Source organism: Alligator mississippiensis, chromosome 2 (genome assembly GCF_030867095.1).
Source record: "Alligator mississippiensis isolate rAllMis1 chromosome 2, rAllMis1, whole genome shotgun sequence".
Lineage (NCBI taxonomy): Eukaryota > Metazoa > Chordata > Crocodylia > Alligatoridae > Alligator > Alligator mississippiensis.
In genome coordinates, this window is record NC_081825.1 from 247,632,505 (window position 1) to 247,656,483 (window position 23,979).

Below are 23,979 nucleotides of genomic sequence, written 5' to 3' on the forward strand. Positions count from 1 at the left end.
GTGGTTTTGCCCTGCTTTGTCACCTCCTCTCCCACCTGTACCCTGCCTATCCTTCCTTTTTATTCTCCTGCTCATGGCGGTTACCACAATTGCCTTGCTAAACACCATTGGCTGCAGGGACCCGGTGAAGTGGATGGCCGTCCTGGAAGGTTTGCGACAGAAGCAGCTGGCGATTGCCTTCCTCCAGGAGATGCACAGCAACATGCACGTTCAAGCTCACTGGCACGCTGCCTGGAGAGGCTGCTCGTTTCTAAGCCATGGCACCAACCTCAGCACAGGAGTGGTGACCCTCCTCTCGCTGCAGCTGCAGTACTACTCAGCAGTGGCACTAGAGGTTGTTCCTGGCTGACTGCTGACCATCCATGTCACCCTGGCACACCAGAGCTTGCTCCTTGTCAACATCTACATGCCCAACAAGGGGAGAGAGAGGGTAGCCTTCTTAGAGACCCTGGGTGACCTCCTGCGTGACACCAGTGAGAATGATGACCTGCTTCTCATGGACGGGGATTTCAACTGCACCATCAACATGCTGCTAGACTGGACGGGGCTAGAGCCGCATCTGCCTTCGGCCCGCAAGCTGTGGACTGTGCTGGAGGCAGTGGATCTCGTCGACGCCTGGCAGGTCCTCCACGCTGACACGCGCCAATATATCTGGGCAAACATGAGTGCCAGTGGTATCACCATGGCCCACCTGGACCACCTCTACATCGCCCAGCACCATCTGCTGTTACTGTGCAGCAGCCGCATCATCTCATCAGGCCTCTTGGACCACGTCCTGGTCTGCTGCGAACCGAGCCTGCCTGGCAGAGCATGCACGCGGGCCCCTTACTGGTGTCTCAACATCAGCCTGCTGCAGGACACCCACTGCAGGGACTGCTTCGCCCACCTCTGGAGGAACTGGGAGGCTGCACGAGCAGACTACTCCTGGCGGCTGTGGTGGGACATGGGGAAGATACAGATTCGGGCATTCTGCCAACAGTAGTCCCAGCTGGTGGCAAGTGAGATCTGCCGCTGCACCCAGGAGCTGGAGGAGGACATGGCGGAGCTTGAGGCAGCCCTGCTCTGTGCAGGCAATGACACGGCACTCCTCGAGAGCCTCCAGTCCCACAAGAAATACCTGCGGGAGCTGGCAGAGGGCGCAGCCCGCGGTGCGTAGGTACGGGCCCACTGCCAGGAGCTGGCAGAAGCCAACGCCCCGACTGGCTTCTTCTTCGGCCTGGAGAGGCGGTGGGCTGTGGCAAAGACATTGGACCATCTCAAGACCCCGGAGGGATGGCTGCTCATGGACTCAGGCAAAGTGCAGGGGCATGCTGTTGCCTTCTTTCGGGACTTGTTTGCAGCTGAACCCATTTGTCCAGAGGCCGCTCAGCAGCTGCATAAGGACCTGCTGCGCCTCGGCGCTTCTCAGTTCGAGGCCCTGAAGTGCGAACTCTCCCTGGCAGAGCTCGAGGCTGCTGTGGGGGGGCTTGCCTTGGGCAGGACCCCAGGCCTTGACAGACTGCCTGTGGAATTTTATAAAGCCTTCTGTCCCCTCCTTGGGCCCAGCCTCCTCCGTGTCTTCTGTGAGAGCCTCGCCGACGGGACCCTGCTGACCAACTGCCACCGGGCAGTGCTCACCTTGCTACCCAAGAAGGGGGACCTCGGCTGCCTTAAGAACTGGCAACCCATCTCCCTTCTGTGCGCTGACTATAAGTTCCTGACGAAGGCGCTGGCGAACCGTCTCTGCACTGTCATGGCCTCCGTCATTGGGCCCGAGCAGAGCTACTGTGTGCTGGGCAGGACCATCCAGGTCAACCTGTTTCTGCTGCGTGTGCGGAGCATTTTGGCCTGGATGTCAGCTTGGTCTCCCTGGACCAGGAGAAGGCCTTCGATTGCATTGACCACCGGTACCTGCTCGGCACCCTCGAGGCTTTTGGCCTCGGGCCTCTTTTCATCATGGCGCTCCAGGTCCTGTACCATGATGCCTCCAGCCTGCTCAAGTTGAACAGTGTGCTGTGTTCCCCATTCCCGGTGCGTCGCGGTATATGCCAGAGCTGCCCCCTCTCGGGCATGCTGTACGCCCTGGCTATCAAACCGCTGCTGCAAGCTCTGAGACGTCACCTGACCAGCTTAGCCCTGCCACCGGCATCAGGCCTGACCCTTGGCCCCCCAATCCAGCTGACAGCATGCTCGGATGATGTGACAGTCTTCCTGGGCAGCCAGGAGGATGTGTGGGTCCTGGTGTACTGCCAATGGACCTACAAACTCACCACGTCAGCCTGCATCAACTGGGGCAAGAGTGACACACTCCTGCTCGGGACATGGGCCAGCAAACCACCTCCAGACCTGCCAGGGGGCCTCGCCTGGCTCCGGGAAGGCCTCAAAGCCCTGGAAGTATTACTGGGGCCGCCGGCCTTTGCAGCCCGCAACTGGAGGACCTGGCGGAGGGAATGGAGGCCTACCTGCGCTTACCCGCCCTTTCCTACCATGGCCGGGTCCTCATCACCAACAACCTGGCAGCGGCGACCCTGTGGCACCGCTGCATTGTGCTGGACCCTCCACCGGAGCTACTCAGGAGACTGCAGCGGCTCCTAGTGGACTTCCTCTGGGACAGACAAGCTTCCCTTTACCTGCCCGCTAGCGAGGGGGGCCAGGGCCTGATTGACCTGGCCAGAAGGTGGCTGCCTACCGCCTGCAAGCCCTCCAGTGGCTCCTGTATGCCGAGGGCCACCTCCCATGGCGGCAGCTGGCGTGCTGGTTCCTGCAGCAACTGGGGGGCCTTGGCTTTGACTGGGAGCCCTTTATGTTGGACGTTACCTTCCCCCGTTCTACCGCGACATGGTGTGGGTCTGGCGGGCTACCTTCCATCTCTGTCCCCAAGCCAGGCTCCTGCATTTCCCACAACTGCTTCAGGAGCCCCTGGTACACAACCCAGCCCTGCAGCATGTCGTGCCAAGCCTGGCCTCCGCCAGCCTCGTGGCTGCTCTCATCGAGGCGCACACCACCCACCTGGAGCACCTCCTGGACCCTGCTCAGTTGGGCTGGCTGTCAGCTGAAGCCCTGGCTGCCCGGCTGGCACTGCGCTCCATCCGCACCACGGGCCGGCTTCTATGGGCCATCAGGGCCACCCTCCCAACAGAAGCAGTGACCACCCTAGAAGGCTACCTCCAGGCTCACCAGGACCTCCCCACCACGGACGCTGCAGGTGACGCCTTCCCACCATTGCCGGTCATCCCAGCGGTGGCCAGTGAGCTGTCTGACCGGCCCAACACACTGCTTAGGCTCCCTGTGCCCCCCAGTAGCAGTACGGACTGCCCCTTTGGCACACTGCCCCAGAAGGGACTCTACGTGTGGGTGGTGCACACCTGGCATGCCCAGGTGCTGGCCGGCCGCCCCGACACTGTGTGGAGGCGGCGCCTGGCGTGGCCGGGACCCCAGTATGGCGCACGCTGTACAAGGCGCTCACCGCCAAGAAGACCGGTGACCTCCAGTGGAGATTGGTGCATGACATTTTGGCCACTGGCACCTTTGTGCTCCACCTGAAGCCAGTGGCCTCAGCAGCCTGCCCCTTCTGCCCGGGGGTGCTGGATGAGGATGTTTTCCATGCCTTCCTCGACTGCCCCCAGCTGTGGCCACTCTTCGCCACCCTCAGAACACTGCTTCGGGCACTAGACCGGGACTTCTCGAAGGAAACCTACATCTACTCTTTCCCGTACCGGACAGCTGAGCGGGCCACAATCAGCCTGGCCCACTTCCTGCTGGGCCAGGCCAAGATGGCCACCATGAAGAGCTGGCGAAACTGGCTCACCAGGACCGGGATGGACAACGCCCTGCAGCTCTTCTGCCTGTTGGTGCGGGCCTGCCTCTCGCTTGATTTCAAGCAGGCAGTCCTCTTGTGGACAGTGTCCACCTTTGAGGAATACTGGGTCGTTGAGGGGACACTGTGTCAAGTCGAGGCAGGACGCCTGCTCCTTGCCCTGTGACGCCACCAGCTGCTCAAGATGCAGAGGCGCGTCCAGCAAGCCGAGACCTCGGGCTTTGTCCATGCGGGCCGACCCCTGATGTCCTAAGGCCCCCCTGGGTGTCCCCACTGGCAAGAACTGTGTGTGTGTGTGTGTGTGTGTGTGTGTGTGTGTGTGTGTGTGTGTGTATAGATATATATATATATATATATATATATATATATATATATATATATATATATATAAAAAAATACTTCTTTTGTTCTTTGTGGGTTTTTTTTCTCTAGAGTGTATGGGCAGGCCTTGTCCTCGAGACCCAGATCTTCGGGCCAACCTGTACATGACTTCTACTGCCCCCCATTTGTCATCCTCCCCGGAATAAACGTTTCTTAAAAGTCAGAGTCTTTCTTTCTTTCTTTCTTGAAGTTGTTAGAACTTGACAGGTTACTTAAGGACCCCATCCTGAACATTCATGATCTTACCCAAATCCACTCAGACATGAACCTCCCAGTGCCTGACCCGATCCTTCTCACAAACAGCCATGATGGACTGGATGGGCCAAACATGAAAAAAAGGAAGCTGGAAGACTGTGAAGAGACCCTCCAGGGTACCAAAGTGTTTGTGATGCCCAATGGGATGCTGAAGAGCAACCAGCAGCTGGTGAACATCATTGAGAAAGTGAAACCAGAGATCAGGCTGTTGATTGAGAAGTGTAACACGGTCAAAATGTGGGTGCAGCTTCTTATCCCTAGGATAGAAGATGGAAACAACTTTGGTGTTTCTATTCAGGAGGAGACTGTAGCTGAGCTTCGTACTGTGGAGAGTGAGGCAGCTTCCTACCTGGACCAGATTTCTAGATACTATATCACACGAGCAAAGTTGGTTTCGAAAATAGCAAAATACCCTCATGTGGAGGATTATCGCCACACAGTGACAGAGATTGATGAGAAGGAATACATTAGTCTGCGCCTGATCATATCAGAGCTGAGGAATCAATATGTCACTTTGCATGACATGATTCTTAAAAACATCGAGAAGATCAAGAGGCCTCGGAGCAGCAATGCCGAGACCCTCTACTAAGTGTCAACATTTGAACTTGAGAACTGTTCAGTCCACTAAAGACTGTCATTGCCTTGGTTTGTTACGTGACTATCGAGATGGGAAACTGGCTGGAAATAGTATCGCACTCTTAGTTAAATTCTAACGAAACTCAAAAAAACCCAAAAAAAAAACTTATCAGCTGTAATATCTGATACGTCCTCCATTGGAGGCTGTGTATTGAGCACATTTTTGGTCCTGGGAGGTGGAACCGGAGCTTGCTCCATCCCCTCCATGCATCAGCCTGGTATTGCAGTGCTTCTTTCTTATCAGTTTAATCGCTGATACGTCCTCGATGTGAGGACCGACGCATTAAACGCATTTTTGGTGCTGGGAGCGGGCCTCGGAGCTTGCTCCAGCCCCTCCATGCATCGGCCCAGTATTACAGTGCCTCTTTCTTTCTTTCTTTTTCTTTCTTTCTTTCTTTCTCTCTGTAACAAGGAATATTTACACCAAACTGAGTTCTGTAGAATTTTGCTGCTTTTTTTTTTTTAATCTGAACTCATATGGTCACATTCTTTTCTGAGCAGATATGCATGGGTCTGTATAATCCCAAATTCTCTCCAACAGTATAATAATTTAAACAATAATGGAATAATTATACTTTTAAAAATTATTTTATGTACCCTATTTTTTCACTGGTACACTTTTTCTAGTACCATTTACCTCAACATAATTTACAGCTAATCTTCACAATCCCTCAGTATGATAGATAAATGGTACCCTTTCTACAGGTGGGTAAGCTAGAGGCAATTGCCATAAATGAATTATTCTTATTTCTATAGGGAACAAATATCTGGACAGAATAAACTGTTTTACATTCACAGGGAAGAAACAAGGATTTCATTATGTAACCTAGTATTACTTAGGAGATGGACACCATCATACAGAGTCCTAGTAGAATTACACAAGTGATGGACATCAGTGGTCAAGATATGAACTACAGTGGTCAAGCTATTGTCAGCTAGCAAATGGAGAATATCTCTTTTTTTGGCTCACTGTGAAGGCCAGTGAGGTATGCAGTATAACCATGAAGCTACACACACACCAGAATGGGTTGAGGGCAGGTTGGCAGTGTTTGCTACTTCTTTGGAATATGTCCTTTTTCCACCTTAAATCTTTTAAGTCTTCCCTGGATTTAGTATGAACCAGCCATTTTTCATTCAGTCTTCTGTTTCTTCTGTAAACTTGAAATAACTTTCAGATACTGCTGCCAGAGATAAGTGAAAAACACCTATCGGGCTACATGTCATTGGCAGATTGCTGGTATCATAGATCCTGTCACCTTGTTAGGCCTAAACAGAATTTAAATAGGAGCAGTGACAAGACAATCCCTTTCAGGACTCTGGTTGTAAGTTCTTGGGGAGAAAGATTAGCTGTTCCCCTGGATCCCTGATGCTGCTATTGATTCTTGTCATTCCTAATAGCCAGACTGGGACATTGTTAGTGACAATGTCAGAAAGAGCAAAAAGAACCACAGATATCACAAATGTTTCACTTTTGTCAGGGGTGCAGGTTGTAGCCATGTTGGTCTAAGGACATAGGCAGACAAGGTTCTTTGGGTAAATCCGATATCTTTTATCAGACCAACTGAAATAGTTGGAAAAAATCTTTGTGTTTGTACCCAAAAGTGTGCAAAGAAAATGTTTTCCAACTAAAATAGTTGGTCTAATAAAAGATATAGGATTTACCCACAGAACCTTGTCTGCCTCACTTGTGTCAGTCATGAGTGAAACAGAGGACATTTCTTTGCATAACTTGACTTAAGACAGATTGGCAACGTCTTAAATATCAATAGAAACCAGATGAGGCTAGAATCAGTTTCCTACCATCTTCTTACCAACCTTGTGCCCAGGAATAGGCTAATTGAGTTCTGTGTGTTTCCTAAGACATTTTTGAGTGAAGGCAGACCTTTTTGGTAAGTGATTCTTCCTTTCTATTTGGCACTGACAAGGCTTCACCTGGAGCACTGTGTCTAGTTTTGGTCCCTACACTTAAACAAGGATGTGGACAGTTTTGAAAAAGTTTAGCACAGAGTGGCAAAAATGATTAGGGGCCTGGGAGGCAAAACTATTGAGGAAAAGCTAAAAGAACTAGGGTTATTTAGATTGGAAAAGAGAAAACTGAGTAAGTATTTGTTAACAGTCTTCAAATACCTGAAGGGTGATTATTGAAAGGATGGAAATAGGCTTTTCTCTATGGCTGTGGGAGGCAGGACTAGGAGCAACAGCCTTAAACTGCAGCAGCGGAAATTTAGGCTGGAGATTAGGAGGAACTTTCTGACTATTGCTAGGGACAGGCATTCAAAAAGCCTGAGCCTGAATCACTTCAGTCTTTGCAGGTTAGTCTAACCTGGATAGGCTAAACCAGTTTGTAACTGTAAAGACATCTCAGAAATGCAGGCAGATGCCTGCAGTGACTCAGACTAGAAACTGGGGGCTGCTAGAGCAGTCCTCCCTTCCCTTCCATAGTGCTGGGGGGTGTGGCCAGGCCCCCGGCAGGATGCTCTGATTAGGGCGGCCCCTGCCCCAGCATCCCAGCAGACAGTTGATAATACAGTGTTTATCACCTCTAACTCAGTGTCTATCTGCCCATTAAGAAAACAACAAAAACAAAAGCTTCTCTCCATTGCTTCAAGCTGTTCTTAAAACAACTTTTTTCCAAGGAAGCCACAGAGGGACGTGTTAGACATCCAAAAAGCCATAAGTGGACACAGTCCTGTCTGCCTTTGTCTGGTCTCCCACAGCACTGACCGTAGCCAGCATGTGGTATGCTAGCTAATGCTGAGAGGTGTCTGAGTAAGGCAGAGGGGACGGGGCAATCTCTGCTTAGCAGGGAGTGGTGAGGACCTCCAGTTAGAGAGCAGGGGGGAGGGACCAGCTTTGCTGTGGAGCAGAGAGCCCAGCCCAAAGAGCATGCTGGGATGCTGGGGTAGTCTGGTTTAACTTAAACCAGGAAGGGGACTGGGATAGACATTGCATAAAGAGGTTTGACCCAAATCAGTGAAGTCTGATACTACATTCAACCAGGCTTAACTCAAACCAGTTTCAGCCATTTTTAAACTCATTTATGTACACTAAAAATCTGTTCTGTTACAGATTTAAACTAGTTTCTGTACTCTTAAACCAGTTTATTTAATAAATTTTTAGGGTCAAAAGAGACCTCAGTAGATCATGGAGTCTGACCCCCCCACCCTGGGCAGGAAAGAACGCTGGGGTCAGCTGACCCCAGTTAGGTGCTTGTCTAGTTTCCTCTTAAAGACTTCCAAGGTAGGGGAGAGTACCATCTCCCTTGGAAGCCCATTCCAGATTTTGGCAATCCTCACCATAAAGAAGTTTTTCCCAATGTCTAATTTAAATCTGCTCTCTGTCAGTTTATGGCCATTGTTCCTAGTAACCCTAAGAGGCACCCTGGTAAATAGAGCATCCCCAATTCCTTGCCACCCCCCACTCCCCCAGTGAATTTGTAAACAGCCACAAGATCCCGTCTCAGCCTTCTTTTGTGGAAGGTGCCTCAATCTCTCCTCATAGCATCTTACCTGCAGGCCCTTAAACATATGTGTAGCTCTCCTCTGGACCCTCTCAAGGTTATCCACATCTCTCTTGAAGTGCAGTGCCCAGAACTGGATGCAGTACTCCAACTATGGTCTTACCTATGCCGCATAGAGGAGAATTATCACCTCCTTAGACCTGTTTGTAATGAACCTTCTAATGCATGAAAGAGTACAGTTGGCTTACTTATCATGTTAGTACATTGATGACTCATGTTCATTTTGGACTATGAGTCCAAGATCCCTTTCTGTTGCTGTGCTGCTTAAAAAGTCACCTCCCAGTCTGTAGGTGTGTTTAGTGATTCTTTCTCCCTAGGTGCAGCACTTTGTACTTAACTTTGTTAAACTGCATCCTATTCTGTTCTGTCAACTTTCCCAATCTGTCCAAATCCACCTAAATCTGCTCCCTGCCCTTTAGTGTGTTTACTTTGTCCTATAATTTTGTGTTGTCCACAAATTTGGACAGAGCGCTTTCCACGCCCTTATCCAAGTAATTGATGAAGATATTGAACAATAGTGGTCAAAGGAACAAACCTTGGGAACTCCACTGCCCTCAGTTTTCCAGGCTGAAAATGACCTGTCCACCACCACCCTCTGGGTGCATCCCGTAAGCCAATTCTCCACCCACCTAACTGTGTAATAATCTACTTCACAACTGCTTAATTTATTTATAAGAATGAGATGCAACACTATATCAAAGGCCTTTTTAAAATCCAAGTAGATGACATCTACTTCAACTCCTGCATCTAAGCATTTTGGAACCTGGTCATAAAAAGAAATAAGGTTAGTCAGGCAGGATCTATCTGCTGTGAATCCATGCTGGTTGCCCTTCAGCATTATTTTTCATGCTGGACTCCAACAACTGTGTTACTTAATACTTTTTTCAAAGGTTTTCCCAAGGATAGAAGTGAAGCTAACTGGCCTATAGTCACCCAGATCACCCTTTCTCCTCTTTTTGAAAATAGGGACCACATTGGCCCTTTTCTAATCCTCTGTGTTTGTGTAACATCTGTCCCTAGCCTATGAGGGTGGTCAAGCACCAGAACAAACTACCTAGGGAAATTGTGGAATCTCCATCCTTGGAAGTTTTCAAGAGCAGGTGAGACAGAAACATGACTGGAATGGTTTAGTCAGGGATGGTTCTACCTCGTGTAAAGGGATGGGCTAGATGACCCTTCCATCCAAAGTTTACTATGATCCTACAAATTGTTATTATTTATTCACAAATAAGGCAGGAGACTGCTAACTCCCTTGTATCAAAGGGGACCGAAGGGTGGGCCTGTGTTGCCCTGAGAATCTGCTTGGCTTACTGGCTGAGAAGCTTTTCATCCAGGCTCACCAAGGTTTACAGAAAGGAGGAATTAACAGCTTGGATGTTCTTAAGTGGAAATATTGTGTATTCTTTGCATCTGTTTCCACTCTAAAAATAAAGAGAAAATAGAGCCTGATGCCTGAAGATTTTGGAAAACTAAGTCACACTAGAGAACTGTGCTTCTTCTCTTGTTCCATAAAGACAGTGAAGAGCTCCAACCTTGTTGGCTCTGGTGTGAACTTAATATTTACCTTTGAATCAAATATTACTGAATCAAGTTGGGAAAAGGCTTGGTATACCATCTTTCAATGAATAGGCCAAAGCAAGCCAACTCTGCTCTGAAACATTTTTACATTAAGGAGATCCTGTTTGGGTCTCTTTTTATTGTTTTCCCTGTCCCAGTGCTAAAGACTAAGAAACCCTTATAAACCATAGTATGAAATAATCTTCTATCCTAATTTAAAATAGAAGCTCCTAACCAGCTAAACCAAAAGCTTTGTTATTTTACAGAACTTTCTTTATTTCAGGCAGTGGCCAAATATAGGCATGTATGAGTAGCAACCTACTGATGCCTAATAAGAACAAACAGTGCATAAATTGGAATTATTCAGTTCTGTCATTCCATGAAAAACTGGCATTATGCAACTGCAAGCTCAGATCAGAACACATTTTTTCTTCACTAGACATTATAAATCACAGATTTAATTAGATTTTTTACAGGGTCGCTTTCTTGTTCTGTATTCAACTACTGGATGTTTTACATTTAATAGAGAAATGACAGTATATTGTGATTATTAAGGTATTTCTATTTTACATTGCAACTAAATCATATACATTATACTTCTTAAACTGCCGAAGGCTTATTTATGGAGTACCAAAAATTATTAGTGTACTATCATATACGGATGTGAAATGAATTTATTCTACATAAATAACATTTTTCTAAAACTTCAGTTGAATAATTCTATTTATTTTACATTGGTAATATTTCTATTATGATGTAATACAAAAGAGTACAAAAGACAATGTGTAAATGGTATAGGACAGAGGTGAAATGAGTAGAAAGTGGGGAACTGTGGAGAAGTATGTGGGTGGGCATCGGTATGTACATGCACAGAAATGGTGACAGAGCTTCAGCTTGGGAGTTTAGTCTGAATACGGACCAAAAGAGCTGACAAATGCTCTTTTAAGAACATCAGTGATAACAAATGAACTATGAGAGAAATGAAGCTCAGATGTTTGAAGTTGATTTCTAAATGTCTTGAGTTCCTTCTGTGAGATCCACTCGAAAACATGCATCAGACATTAGAGAAATTTGTGTCTTTCAGAAGCAACAGTTAGAGACACATTGTAATATGATGGATAATGTAACAGCCTGAGAGTTTATTTCTGTTCCTGACTCTTCCAATTTTCAGTGATAGGACTTTGGGTCAGTCACTTTGCTTCTCTGAATTCTTGTTTCCCTTCCTACCTGTCTGTATAATTGTCTGTATAACAATTTGTTTAGATTGTTCTTCAAAGATCAAGAATTTTTCACCATGTGGTTGTGCACAGACTAGTATATTGGAGCCAATGGTTGTAGGCCTCTTCAAGTTCGCTGTAGGTTCCTCCTGTCTGTCATCTATTCCTTGTCTCCCATCCTTCCTAGTAGCAGCAAGTAGAGATGACATTGGACTTCACTTTCCACAGGCCAAAAAAAAAAGAAAGAAAGAAAACTTGCTTTCAGACAATCCTTACAGTGCAGTCTTTTCAGTTAGAGAGTCTCCTCTTTTAGTCTAGGGTCTGAACTTTCCTTACCTCCAAAACAGCTGCTTCATCACCAAGCTCCTATTTTGAGGTCGAATGCCTACTCCTACAGTCTTGGGAACCTCTTCAAAAGCACCTTGTGAGGTGTGGCAGCCTGAGAGCTATGACCTGTATACCAAGAATCCTCATTCCTTTTTCAGTGCTGCCCTGATTCTGCAATTTGTGGGTGAAATCTCAGTGTCCCTTGTTCTAGCAATTAACTTTTCAGAGAAAGACTGATTCATAATGGATTGGCTCATCATGAATCAGCAACAACCCCTGGAGAGTGGTCCCCAAGCACTTCTTCTCTTAAGAGGCTCTGTAGTTTAGAGGTTACCCATTAATATAGTGATTTATTTCAACATAGCAGTTTCTCTACTCCTGCTTGTGATTCTTTGATCATGAGGCTTTGGGACCCAGTGGATTGTCATAGTTTTTGTGTGAGGGAATTAGGTTTTGATTTTCTCCCACAAGATAATGCAGATGATGCTGGGAAAAGGGTTAGAAAAAGAAATGCATGAGGTCTCTGACCCTATGAGGTGTTCTCTCATTTTTGATTTTGGAACTTATTGAGCCTGGCCCTGACCACCACTCTACAGGACTTGATTTCTTATACAGGAATGAAGGCTGAATAGGTGCTCAGTCAACATTTTCTACAAGGAGGAAGCTGACTACTTTGCACTGCATAATGTAGTCTCATGCCCCTCATCTGTTTCTGGATATTGAATACACATTTTTCCTTTGGAGTTCTGAAAAAGATTGTCTATGCCCTCTTGCTACCCACCATAATAAATAAAAGTCCTAGTTTTCTTTTTGCTAGAAAAGTCTCCTATGCCACATCCACACGAGCATAGACATTTGGTTCCCCGGGAGAACTCCTATGCCATGCGCCCTCTGGCACATGGCAAGTTACTCCAGGTGGGGTAGGGGAAGCTGAGACCAGCACTGGGCTGGCCCCAGCAGCCTTACTTGGGGCCCTGGGAGCCTCCCAGGGCTGCAGAAGTGGCAATCCTGCCACTTGGAGCTTGGCTAGCATTCAGAGCATGACTCCAACCGGCCAGGCTCTGGTTTTGAGTTAGTTATACATGCTGCCCCCACATGTGCCACTCCACTTTTTTTTTTTTGCACAGTTTTTTTTGACCCCTGAATATCCAGGGGTCAAAATACCCCCTGCACTACTCCTTTGCAGTGCAGAGAGCAGCTAAATGTGCAGATGGTTCTGTGGTGCCACATACCTCATGGCCTTGGTTGTCTGGACCTGGCCATAGTTACCTTTTTCAAGGACCACACTCAGAGAACCCAGCCATTTATGGTTCTGTCAAGGGTTTGGGATTTTGCTTAGGAAAAAAGTAGAGTCATATCCATGGCTTCCCAAGTACTCTGGAACTCTATTCAAACCTCTTTAAGTACTTTAATGGAATTCTGCCTGGTTTTCTGCCTGGGCAACACTGTAAGGAACTTCCTTTGGGGTAAAGCAGCTCTGCACCACACAAAACTCTGCACAACTTAACCCTTATGGAGTAAAGCACTTAATTTAAGCTAATACAGTTTTGTAGCCAGAGTCTCTGTTATATCATTATACAATAAATATTTGGAATTTTTCCATCTATCAATAATGCCATCTGTCCCATCCAATACAAATGGACTACAACCCATCTGGCTTATTTTTTCTATTGATTACTCTGCTGAATGAGTTAGCAAAACCACTCATAAAATCATCATATTACATGACACTGTCATTAAAAAAATGCGAAGAAAAGAAAAACACAAGATGATACTTAATTGGAAAACTGTCAGTTTAGTCTCCAGAAAGTTTTAGAAATGTTATGTTATAAACTAATAAAAGGAACAAAAGCTTTAAATGTGAATTACTGGGTTAACTGGAAACTATTCTGGCACCTGAATACACACACACTGGTTATTAGTATTAATTATGTGATGTTACAGGAGCTCCCAAAATTTGTTATGGGCTTTACAGACATGCAGACAGTCCCTTCTCAACAGAGTTTACAACTTACCAAGATGCAGAAAGAATATGGGAAAAATTATAATTTATAGACAAAGGGATTAGGGTGATGATTGGCACATGGCTTGTTAGTTCCAATTATTTCTTCTATTTTTGCCTTTACTAATTGGCACTACCCATGCCGATATTCTATTATCCCTTTTTCTTTTCATCTTTAACCTTGCCTACTATTACCTAATTATTTCTACCATAGCCACCATGCAATATCAAACCATATCCCACCTGGACTCACTTTGTCTCATTTGGTCTCTGTGCCAGGGGCTGATGCAGGAAGCAATCTTTGTTGCCCCTTAATCTATCCCAGTGTCTCACTGCTGGTGCTAAATCTCCCAGAAATTTTTATTTTAAAGCACTGTATTCAATGAAGTTAGAAAAAAGACATTTCCAAATGAATCAGATAAGCTATGCCAAAAATATGTCCTGACACAGTTGACCTGCTTTACTGGGTGAACACACACATCACCCATTGTCCCAAATGTTGATCCTGCAGGACAACAGGCAATGCATTCACCGCTCGCTTGCGCCCAGGAATCTTCATCCAAAAGGATCCCAGAATGCCCAATAATGTTAATGTGTAGCATCCAGCTATGGCATAAAAAACCAAACCATTCACTAGGCCCAGGCATCAAGGCTATGGGAAAAGCTTGTAGATTCCTTCTAAGACACACTCATCCACCACACACCTAAAACCCTCATCCAAGCTCAGACTAGCCCTTTCATTAATGCTCCTGCAACATCCTTCTGCTCCTTCTCCACTCGTATTCATCCATTCAGTATGCTGTTGCAAAGATTAACTGTAATGATTACATTAAGGTTAACTCTTTTGACTATATCACCCCTCCCTTAGAATCCCTTCACTATTTTTGCTTTCAAGAGCAAGCTGCTTGTCTTCCCTGTCTAGGCCTTCTGTGGCCGACCGTCATGCTCATCACTGCTCATTTTCAAAACATTGAACCCAGCCTTTGATCAGCCTATGATCAGCTCCATTGTCGATTCATTACATTTTGAAATAAGCACTTTTGTGCTTTCTCCTCTCCTGTTCCCCATGTTTGGAAAGGGATCTTAGTGACCATATGTAAAGCTCTCTCATTAACCTCTTTCAAATCCTTTCTTAAAAATTCCATTTCCATGATGCCTATACAAAGCTTGCACAGGTTAGGCCACTGGTATGCTGCTACCACTATTACTTGTCCTTCTTTCCTTGTACTACTTTGTCTCTACATATTTATTATCTCTTGCCTTATATTTAAATTGTATGCTCTGTGAGAAGGGACCTATCACTGTGCAGTCCTGAGCCATGATGTGGGCTTGTAAGCAGTGTGGTAATATAAATAAATAAATACGCAGAATGTGGAAAAGTCCATCGTATAGCTAACTAGCCAGAAATGAAACTGGCCAACATATCAAGGTTGACGTTTGTATTCATATAAAAAGCTAGTCATTAATAATTACCAGTGATCAGAAACTTGGTGTTTTTTTTGAATATTTGATTTGATGGAATATACAGAACTCCAGGTGATAATTTGCCAAAACTGTAGAACACTTACCTCTCCTTTACATTCCCTCATCGTAAAAATTGAAAAACTGAAAATCTGCTTAAATATTCAACATGTCTGTGTGGTATTATTGATGGAGATTTTGTATTTACCATTTCAGGATTTTAGTATGGGAAAGGGTTTGGGGGGGGTGGGGGGAGGGACACTTGTTTGTTTGTTTTGCTTTATATTAAACTATAAGGAACAAGTGAAATTTTGACATGAAGGATAATAAAGCAAAAGTGAATGAATAGTTCAGAGAACTGGATGAAACAGTAATAAGAAATAATCATTTGCAAGATGTGAAATAAATAAGAACAGAGAATAGAGTAAGATAACATCTAATATCACTGAAAATCTGCTATTGACTCTAAGACTAGTTAGTCCACATCCATTGCTTCAGTTCATTTCATTTTCATATTTACCCCCTCTTTCTCCAAGTTTATGACATTACGATTCACTGTGTTTGTTAGTTCCATGTTGGATTAATTCTTTTATTTCACATTTTTAAAGCATATTTTTCATCATTATCAGGATGAAAGAACATGAAATTTGTGATTTAAAAAAAAGTATGTATGTTCTGGATGTTTTTACACTCCTTGGATTGGGCAAAGCAAAATTTTAGTAATGGACTGGTCATAGCACTCCAGTAAATACCCACCACCAAATATGTACAGCGGTAAACCGTAAAGCCCATTCCATCTTTGGCCCATTGTCAGCCCTTAGCAGCCCAAGCAAAATGACAGGAATTTTCTTTTTATGATAGTCATTCAACATGAGTTATTGAGATTCCATTATTGTTTCACATCCAGCAGACAGTGCTACTGTTAACTTTTGTTCTGCCAGAAATGCCAGTCAGGTTGTTGACAGTGTGTCTCTGTGGCACATAGTGCAGAAGTGCTAGGAAGTGACTTGCAATATTTTATCTGATGTGTCTATGTACCATGTTCATTTAAATATTGAGCAAATCGAAATTTCACTTTAAGTATGAAAATGTCATTGTTTGCCTTTGGTGCCAGATTTACAAAAGTTTTAGTTACTTGAAGATGCAGACGGATGCCTTGTGGGATTTTAATAGATAAGCAAGTAGGTTAAGCACCTAAATCCTGCGTTAGATAGCTAATGTACTTGGGAACTTTTGTATCTGACACTATGCAAGTATCTTTATCTTTGAGGTCTTAAATACCTTTGTAAATCCAGCCCTTGATGTTTTGAGTATATTGAGAACCATTAGATAAATAAAATACATAAATGGCTTTGATCCTTTTTTTCTCCAAAGAAAGGATGTAAAAAAACCAACCTTTATACTCAAACAGTAGACCACAATAAAGGACTGTTCCTGCTGCAAAACAATGGGCATAGGTACTGTGCAGTCTTAACCTTCGCTCTTAATTCACTGTCCGCAGTAAATGGTTTTAAACTATAATATTCAAAGAATATATTTGTGTGCCTTACATTTATTTGTATCCTTGTATTAATTTTATATTAGTAGTTACTATACAAAATACAATTACTTGAAAATATATAAAATTCTCTGACCCATAAGATATTGTACAGGAAATACTAGTTAAAATAACTAGTACTTTTTTTACCTAATCATTACAAGGAGAATAATTGAAATGTGAGAAATAGAAGTAAAAGAATGTTATAGAGGTATAAAATGACAGCTAGATTATAATTTCTGCTACATTTACATTGCTGAAAAGATCTCCTACAGTTTAATTAATATAATTGGTCATGTTACCAAAAGAAAACTAATAGTTTTGAAAAATATTGCCACAAACCAGTATGTGGCCCTATCAAAAATTCAATAGTAAGAAAATGTATGTTTCTGTTTCCTTCTTCCGTCACATCAGGTTTAGGACATTTATTTTTCAGCAAAATGTTGTTTTGAATGTTCCACGATTTGAGATATTAAAAAGGGTCTCTTTTGCAGTCCACGTTAAAAACATGCAGTGCATTCAAATAGCACAGTAGCAGTGGGTCTTTCATCTCGTGCCTAGTGTATTTCATTTCCCCAAGGTTAGGATTAAACAAAGCTTTTGTATTCATTTGAAGTAATTGTAATAAGAATATTTAACACAGGTCAAATGCAGATAGTGGAACTTTGGCAGTCCTTGGAAATATTCTGCCTTTTGACACTGGCCACAGTGGGATGGGAAAGAATTGTCATTTTTATATATATTTTTAAGAGGGAGATTAAAATATTCTGTTTGTAAAATTAGTGAAATCAGTGTAGATTGATGCATTTAAAACAGAATATGGTTAACAAAGAGAACAATGAAACAGTCTACATGATCTTACTAGTAATTAAATATATTCATTTGTGAATAAAAAGTCATTATGGAGTACATAGTGTTCTAATCAGCATGGATGAAGATTATCCATAAAATCCTTTTATTCATTGTGGAATATAAATGTAAAAAGTGGGGGAGAGGAAGAGTTAATTTATGAGAACTTCAGTTAGTGTAGCTCATGAATTGTGCTAATTTACATCAGCTGAGGATCAGGCCATATTTATTATCTATTTACATAATACAAGGGAAGACTTTTCTATCAGATTTAGGTGCAGTGAAAAATTACACTTTGAGTTGTTCAGAGTGGTAAACACTTTAGTTCATCCAGACTGACTGGTTTTGCCCTGGAGCAGTCTCTTTACATGAGTTCTGTGAGTGATTTTCCATCTTCTGTGCTGAAGGGATCAGTTGTGTTTTGAGCCTGTCACTTTTCCACTAAGCAAGAGGGCATGAATGCATGCACTGTCCTGATTGGGTGAGAACCTCTGGTCAAATATCTTACCTGCCATGACTTGTAAAAGCAATTAGCAAGCCTTTATCAACATGGCTGGCATCTGTTGTCACTGCCTCTTTATGGAAGGCTGAACGTTGGCTTGGTTTAAAAGAGATTCTGTTTGTAAAGTTTGGTTATAACATTTTTTGGCCGCTGGAAAAATGGAGTAAACCACGGATTTTACCTTTTACCAGAGGCAAACGCAGATTTCAAACTCCCGGGGGCCAGGGAGGACCCGTGACCCCAGATCTGTGCATGGGGCAGGCTGTGGGCACGAGCTGCCCATGCACATGGTGCCCCCTGTCTCACCACCTCCCAGCTCCCTGAAGGCTGGAACTCTGCCAACCTGCAGGGAACTGTCTGCAAAATGGCGAAATCTGCCGGTTTCTCTTGTAAAATGAGAAATTCACGTTTGCCTCTGGTAAAAGGTAAAATCCATGGTTTGCTCCATTTTTCTGGCAGCCAAACAACATTATAACTGAACATTGTAGGACTTTAAATGAGTATGTTCTCTAATAGATCAGCGACGTAATAACGAAACAACGTTAACCGGAACGACATTAAGTGAGGAGTACCTGTACAGACTTCTAAACTTTCCAGTTGAACAAAAGTTCATCAGGAAAGTAGTCAGTTAATAACACCACAACCATGTTATTTACTATATAACCCCATTTTTCTGACACTGAGGTCACAGTGATCAGTGGAGAAGAAAAAGGACAAACTCTCAGGGAAGCATCTTCTTCTTTACATGGAAAGTCTCCTGGCCAAACCTATAAGACAATCCAAGAAATCCTATTCTGTTCACATAACTTATCGGTATTCTAGGCTTCTCTTTGCTGGTCATTCTCTCCATCTCCCTGAAATCAAGTCATAATGGCTTCAGTAGATAACTCCGTAACTTGACCAGTTTTCCTACTCTGAAATGTCAAAGGAAAACAAAACAAAACAAAATGTTTGTCCTTTTCTCTTCTCCACTTTCAAGCTAGTACTCAGTATGACATGAATATGAACTAGCACTGTTTTGATGCCACTTTAAACTTTTGCACAGCAGACAATGCTAACTATTGACCCAGTAACATGTATGTCAGCTCAGCAGTGAATAATCACTTTAACTTCCTCTCTGTGTTTATTCTGCTTCATGGACGAAGAAGAAAAATGCTTTTAGCTAGAGTGATATATATTTGTAACTCTCTGACAATCCTCTAGTCAGGAAAAGCTGGAAACAAATTCAAAATCTACCTTCAGTTTTGTTTTAGATGTATATTGAAGATGATTTTGTGTAGTGTTTTTGTGTACGTCTCAACAATAAAAATCTTAGTGGAATACCTATACTAGGAGTGTCAAACTCATCCACCATCGTGGGCTGGATGAGCGGTGCAGGGCTGGACCAGACCCACAGACCAGCCTTGCACACCAGATCCAGCAGTGTCTTGGAGCAGCTGGAGTGGGTGCTGCATGTGGCCTGGTCTCACTCTAGCCACTCCAAGGCTCTGCTTCATGGCCCCGAGCAGCTGCCATGGGACCCTGCTACACAGCCCCAGAACCCCAGCAACCCCTAACTTGGCTTTGGGGCCATGCTGCATGTGATGACTGCTCTAGGACACAAGCTGGGGCAGGTGCTGCGTGTAGCAAGAGGTCATCCGGCATGCGTTGCAGTCTGCATGTGAATCATTCTGGGATGCTATGGCTCTGTGGGCTGGATCCAGCCATGAGATGCATCTTTGACACCACTGACCTAAGGTAATCATCTGAAGCAGCTGCTTGTGGATACACCATGTCCTGCAGTAAAAACAGCAAACAAATCTAAAGTTCTATCCGTTAGTAAATGAAAGATAATATTAACAACTATTTACTAAATAAAGTAATTATGAGCAATTCTCAGTTTCTGGTCAATAGTTTTGGTAATCTTTTTGTCAGTTTTCATAATTTTTCCTGTACTTTTGTTTCTGAATATGATTGTGTGCACATAGTTATCCACACCTCATCTCTATACCTATGTAGTTCATGTTTATGTCTCTGTATATAGAGAAATATTTGTATGTACTCCTGTATTTTTCATAGTATGACAAATGGCAATAATTATCTGTGGTGATCTACTAGATCAACATTTGAAGTGAGTTCCCTAATTGAGGACCTTACGTTAGAAATATCTTGCCCTTACAGTGGCATTGTCTCAAAAGAGTGATGATTTCTCAGGAGCCAAAGCTCAAATTATATAGGACTTGAATTGCTGATTCCCAGAAGTTTGAGGTGTACGTAGAAACGAATAGGATGCTTGTAAAGTCCAAGCAGGGCTGGTGCCAAAGTGGCCCCTATTGCTGATGTTTCTGTGTAGGCAGACCATCTTTAGGTTCTGAATTAGATACAGTTTCTTACAACGCTATAATCAAGCTGGCGAAAATTATGTAGAGGAGATTATGATTGGTTAATTGCATCAGTATCTAATGCAAAGCCTTAAGAGCAAGGAAATACCAAGTTATGAAACATTTCTTAAATTCATATCCATGCAAAATATTATGCAGACTTCCTGAGTGAAATCCTGGCCCACTTCCAGTCAATACAAGCTTTGCCATTGACTTCAGGGCAGTCAGAATTTTATCCTGCATCTCTGTAAGGGACTTGCATTTTTTATTCTAAAAATTGTAAACACACTGAGTTTTGTGTTGAAAATTAAGGCCACAGGTCAAGCCAGTTTCAGACTTGAGAAAGAAAGGAGACTTGCAAAGACAACGTAAACCAAAATATGAAGTTTCTATTCTGAATCATAAAGTAAGTCATTTTAAAAAGCCCATGAAAAAGATTTTGAACATTAAATTTTCCTTTCCCTTGTCCCCATTTAGTTCACCTTCTCAACTACTTTTCATCAGGTAGAATATTTCCATCTTGAACATCCTTAATTTAGCTCAACTCTCTCTCTAAAAGTGCTTATTTTTGACACTGCACATGAAGAATAAAATCCTCAGAGTGACAGTCTGTGATCATGTTTCATGTGGCAGACTTCATTTGCTTTCAGTTTATATTGCTATCAATTTATGACTTTGTTCCTTAAATAGTTATGCTTTTTTCCACATTGTAACTGATATATTGAATGATGTATGATTGAGAGGTATTTCAAGGAATCTTAACTTTAATCATTAACTGGTTTTATCTTGGCTCAGGAACCTTTAGTTTGGCAAGAGAGAAGTTAATATTTTTAAAGCTAACAAAATTGCTTTTCAATATATAATTATTTTCTTATCAATTTCACATTTCCATACCCTTCTGATTATCTGGCATACAGTGCTTGGCTTCACATTTAGCTCGGTAGGAACTGTTTTAAACATTATTATTACAAAGGAAGAAATCAGAAATCAAAGTGAATTCTTAGTACAATACTGAGGTATAGGAAGGTGCAATTGCTGTAACAGCAGCCTGCATTAAACTATGGAACTAACTCACAGCTTGATAGAAAGTCCCTGCTGGGGAGGAAATGTAGGGGAACTGGCAGAGTTTTGCTACATCTGCTCCCTGCTGCTAATAAGCTTTAACCTGTTTCATTTTTATTATGCTTACTGTTTAGATATTTTGCTTCCAAAATTATCTCTGTAGCTATGAGAACACATAAAAGGGAGCATGGCACATAGGGCTGCTTAAAAATTTAAAACTATCAGCAAGGGAGATTAAAGGCCATAATGAATAAGATGGTTGCTTTCTGAGTGTGGATTTTTCAAGTTCAGGTGCAGAGGCACTGGTAAAAAGACTGAGAATGGGTAAAACATAGATTTCAAAGATTTGATCATGTATAATACCGGAAGGAACCATTGGATCATCTAATCTGACCTGTATATCATAAACCATTACATTTCATCCACATACCCCTATGTCGGGCCCAATGCATTTAGTTGTCAGTAGCCTAAATTGTGCCACAGGCAGAAAACTAGAGAGACCAGGGTGATGCTCATATCTCAGGCCCTTACAATGGCAGAGACCTGGACCATGCCCAGATAATCCTAGCAGGTGATCCACAACTCATACTGCAGAGCAATGCAAAAAAGCCTGAGGTCTCACTAGTTTGATTAGGTACAATTTCCTATCTGACCATCGGCTTCATTCTGAATATGAGAGAGACACCTGCACCTTCTCAGAGCATTACTGCATCCCATCCAATGTCCCAGCTCCAGTTTTGACCTATTGTTGATGTTTTAGAGATAAAGGCAAAAACAAACTAAAACCAAAGTATGAATCAGTGTATGTTGGGGACAATTGGCTGGCACCCCAAAGCATAATATTTTATTACAGTCATCCTCTTAATGCTGAAAACTTTATCAGTATGTTGAGGGCAGTACAGACATCCTGTGGTCTATGAAAGAAGGAGATAAGAAATAAACTGAGGGACTGATAGATTTCTAAGGCTAGACAAGACCGTTGTGACCATCCAGCTGGACTCAGATTACAAGCGAAATAATTTCTCTTGGAAGCTGGATTGCTACATATCTTTAGAAAGATATCTAATCTTGTGTTAAAGATTACAAGCAATGGAGTGAGCCCACTACCTCCGCTGAGAAGCAATTCCAAGGTTTAATTACCCTTCACTGCTAGGAAATTGTCTCCTATTTCAAGGCTGAATTTGTCTAACCTCCGCTTCCAACCATTGTGTCCCTTGAAGTCCTCTCTATATTTTCAGTGCTTTGCAGAGGATGCATTCATTTGCATAAGTTAACTAGTGTTTCTTCCTTTGGGTTGTGGAAGAAGAGACTCATTCTCAAAAATGTGGAAACTGTAGCCTGCATTGTATAATGAAATTAGCTTACCAGAAAAAGATTACCTAAGACTAGAATTCTCACAAAATTTCATCAAAATTAATTTATTCAAATTATTAAACTCTTATTTATTAAAACTTTTGGAAATTTATTGACTAATCTTCTGGTAAAACTAGTACTCTCTCGTAAAGCTGTATTCATCTAAGAATGTGAGAAACTTGATTTGATGTTTTGATAGTATCATTTGTATCACATAGGTTGATATTTGGCATTGTCCTACCTTCGTGCCAATGTGTATTGTCTCATGAAATTACTGTATTTTGGAGAGAGAATAAAGTGAGATTAATTCAGTAGCTATCTGAAAATTCTAGGTCTTTAGAGATTTTAACCACTGTATAATGAGACATAACTTTAGCTGATTATTTAAGCAAAAGGAAACTTCTCAGTCTCAGGTAGTATGCAATTTTGGGATTACCTCTGTTACTCATCATGGAAAGGAGTATGTCAGCTGAAGGAATATGTTTTAAGCTACAACAAACAGATGGTAATTTTTTGTTTTTTCTATTTTTCTTTTTGTAATACACCATAATAAATTTACCATATTTATATGAATTTAGTGTTCAAGAAATGCTGCCCCTAAAAAAGTCTTGTACAGGAAGAGAGATAGTAGCTTTTTTATTTATTTTACAGACGGGGGTTCAAACTGATTTTGTCTTTAATGATATGACATGGTTCTGGTTTCTTATGTTTTCAGTCGGTATTGACTAGCATAACAAATCATACATATATTTTTCTCTTAAATGTGTCAAATACATTGCATACAAAAATCCAGAGGTATATGTAGAAAAGAACCCTAAAACTTAAGTGTCTTATAATAATCCTAGTATTCTTTGTTTTAAAGGATTTTGAAAGACCTTTTTGGAAAATTTATGCCTTACTTTTCAACTTGAGCTCTCTTGCACATCATGGAATCACTAAATAATTAAATGCAATTGTCTCTCTCTGCTCAAGGAATTCTTAACAGCTAAAATAGCATCTTATGACACATTAGCATTGTTGTGTATGACCTGCAATATACTTGGGTATATCGACCTGGTCTCTAATGAATTCTCATGAGCAAATGTGTTAATTTTTTTACATACTTAGAGAGGAAAAAAAATATATGTAGGCTATGAATAAAAAAAGTCCTAATCTTGAAAGGCA

At 42.8% G+C, this 23,979-nt stretch overlaps 2 protein-coding genes and 1 non-coding gene across 5 annotated transcripts in view; all 3 read left to right on the top strand.

The window, feature by feature from the left end:
- Positions 1–23,979, top strand: part of DPH6 (diphthamine biosynthesis 6) — a 425,610-nt gene that overhangs the window by 287,877 nt on the left and 113,754 nt on the right. The gene's annotated exons all lie outside the window — the stretch shown is intronic.
- LOC132248416 (proteasome activator complex subunit 3-like) lies at positions 4,346–5,178 on the top strand. The gene has a single exon (XM_059721386.1). It carries the CDS (start codon positions 4,440–4,442, stop codon positions 5,019–5,021), a length of 582 nt encoding a protein of 193 aa, XP_059577369.1. The 5' UTR covers positions 4,346–4,439; the 3' UTR covers positions 5,022–5,178.
- LOC132248977 (U2 spliceosomal RNA) lies at positions 5,265–5,452 on the top strand. Its single transcript, XR_009460440.1, has one exon. It is a non-coding gene; the product is annotated as a U2 spliceosomal RNA (small nuclear RNA).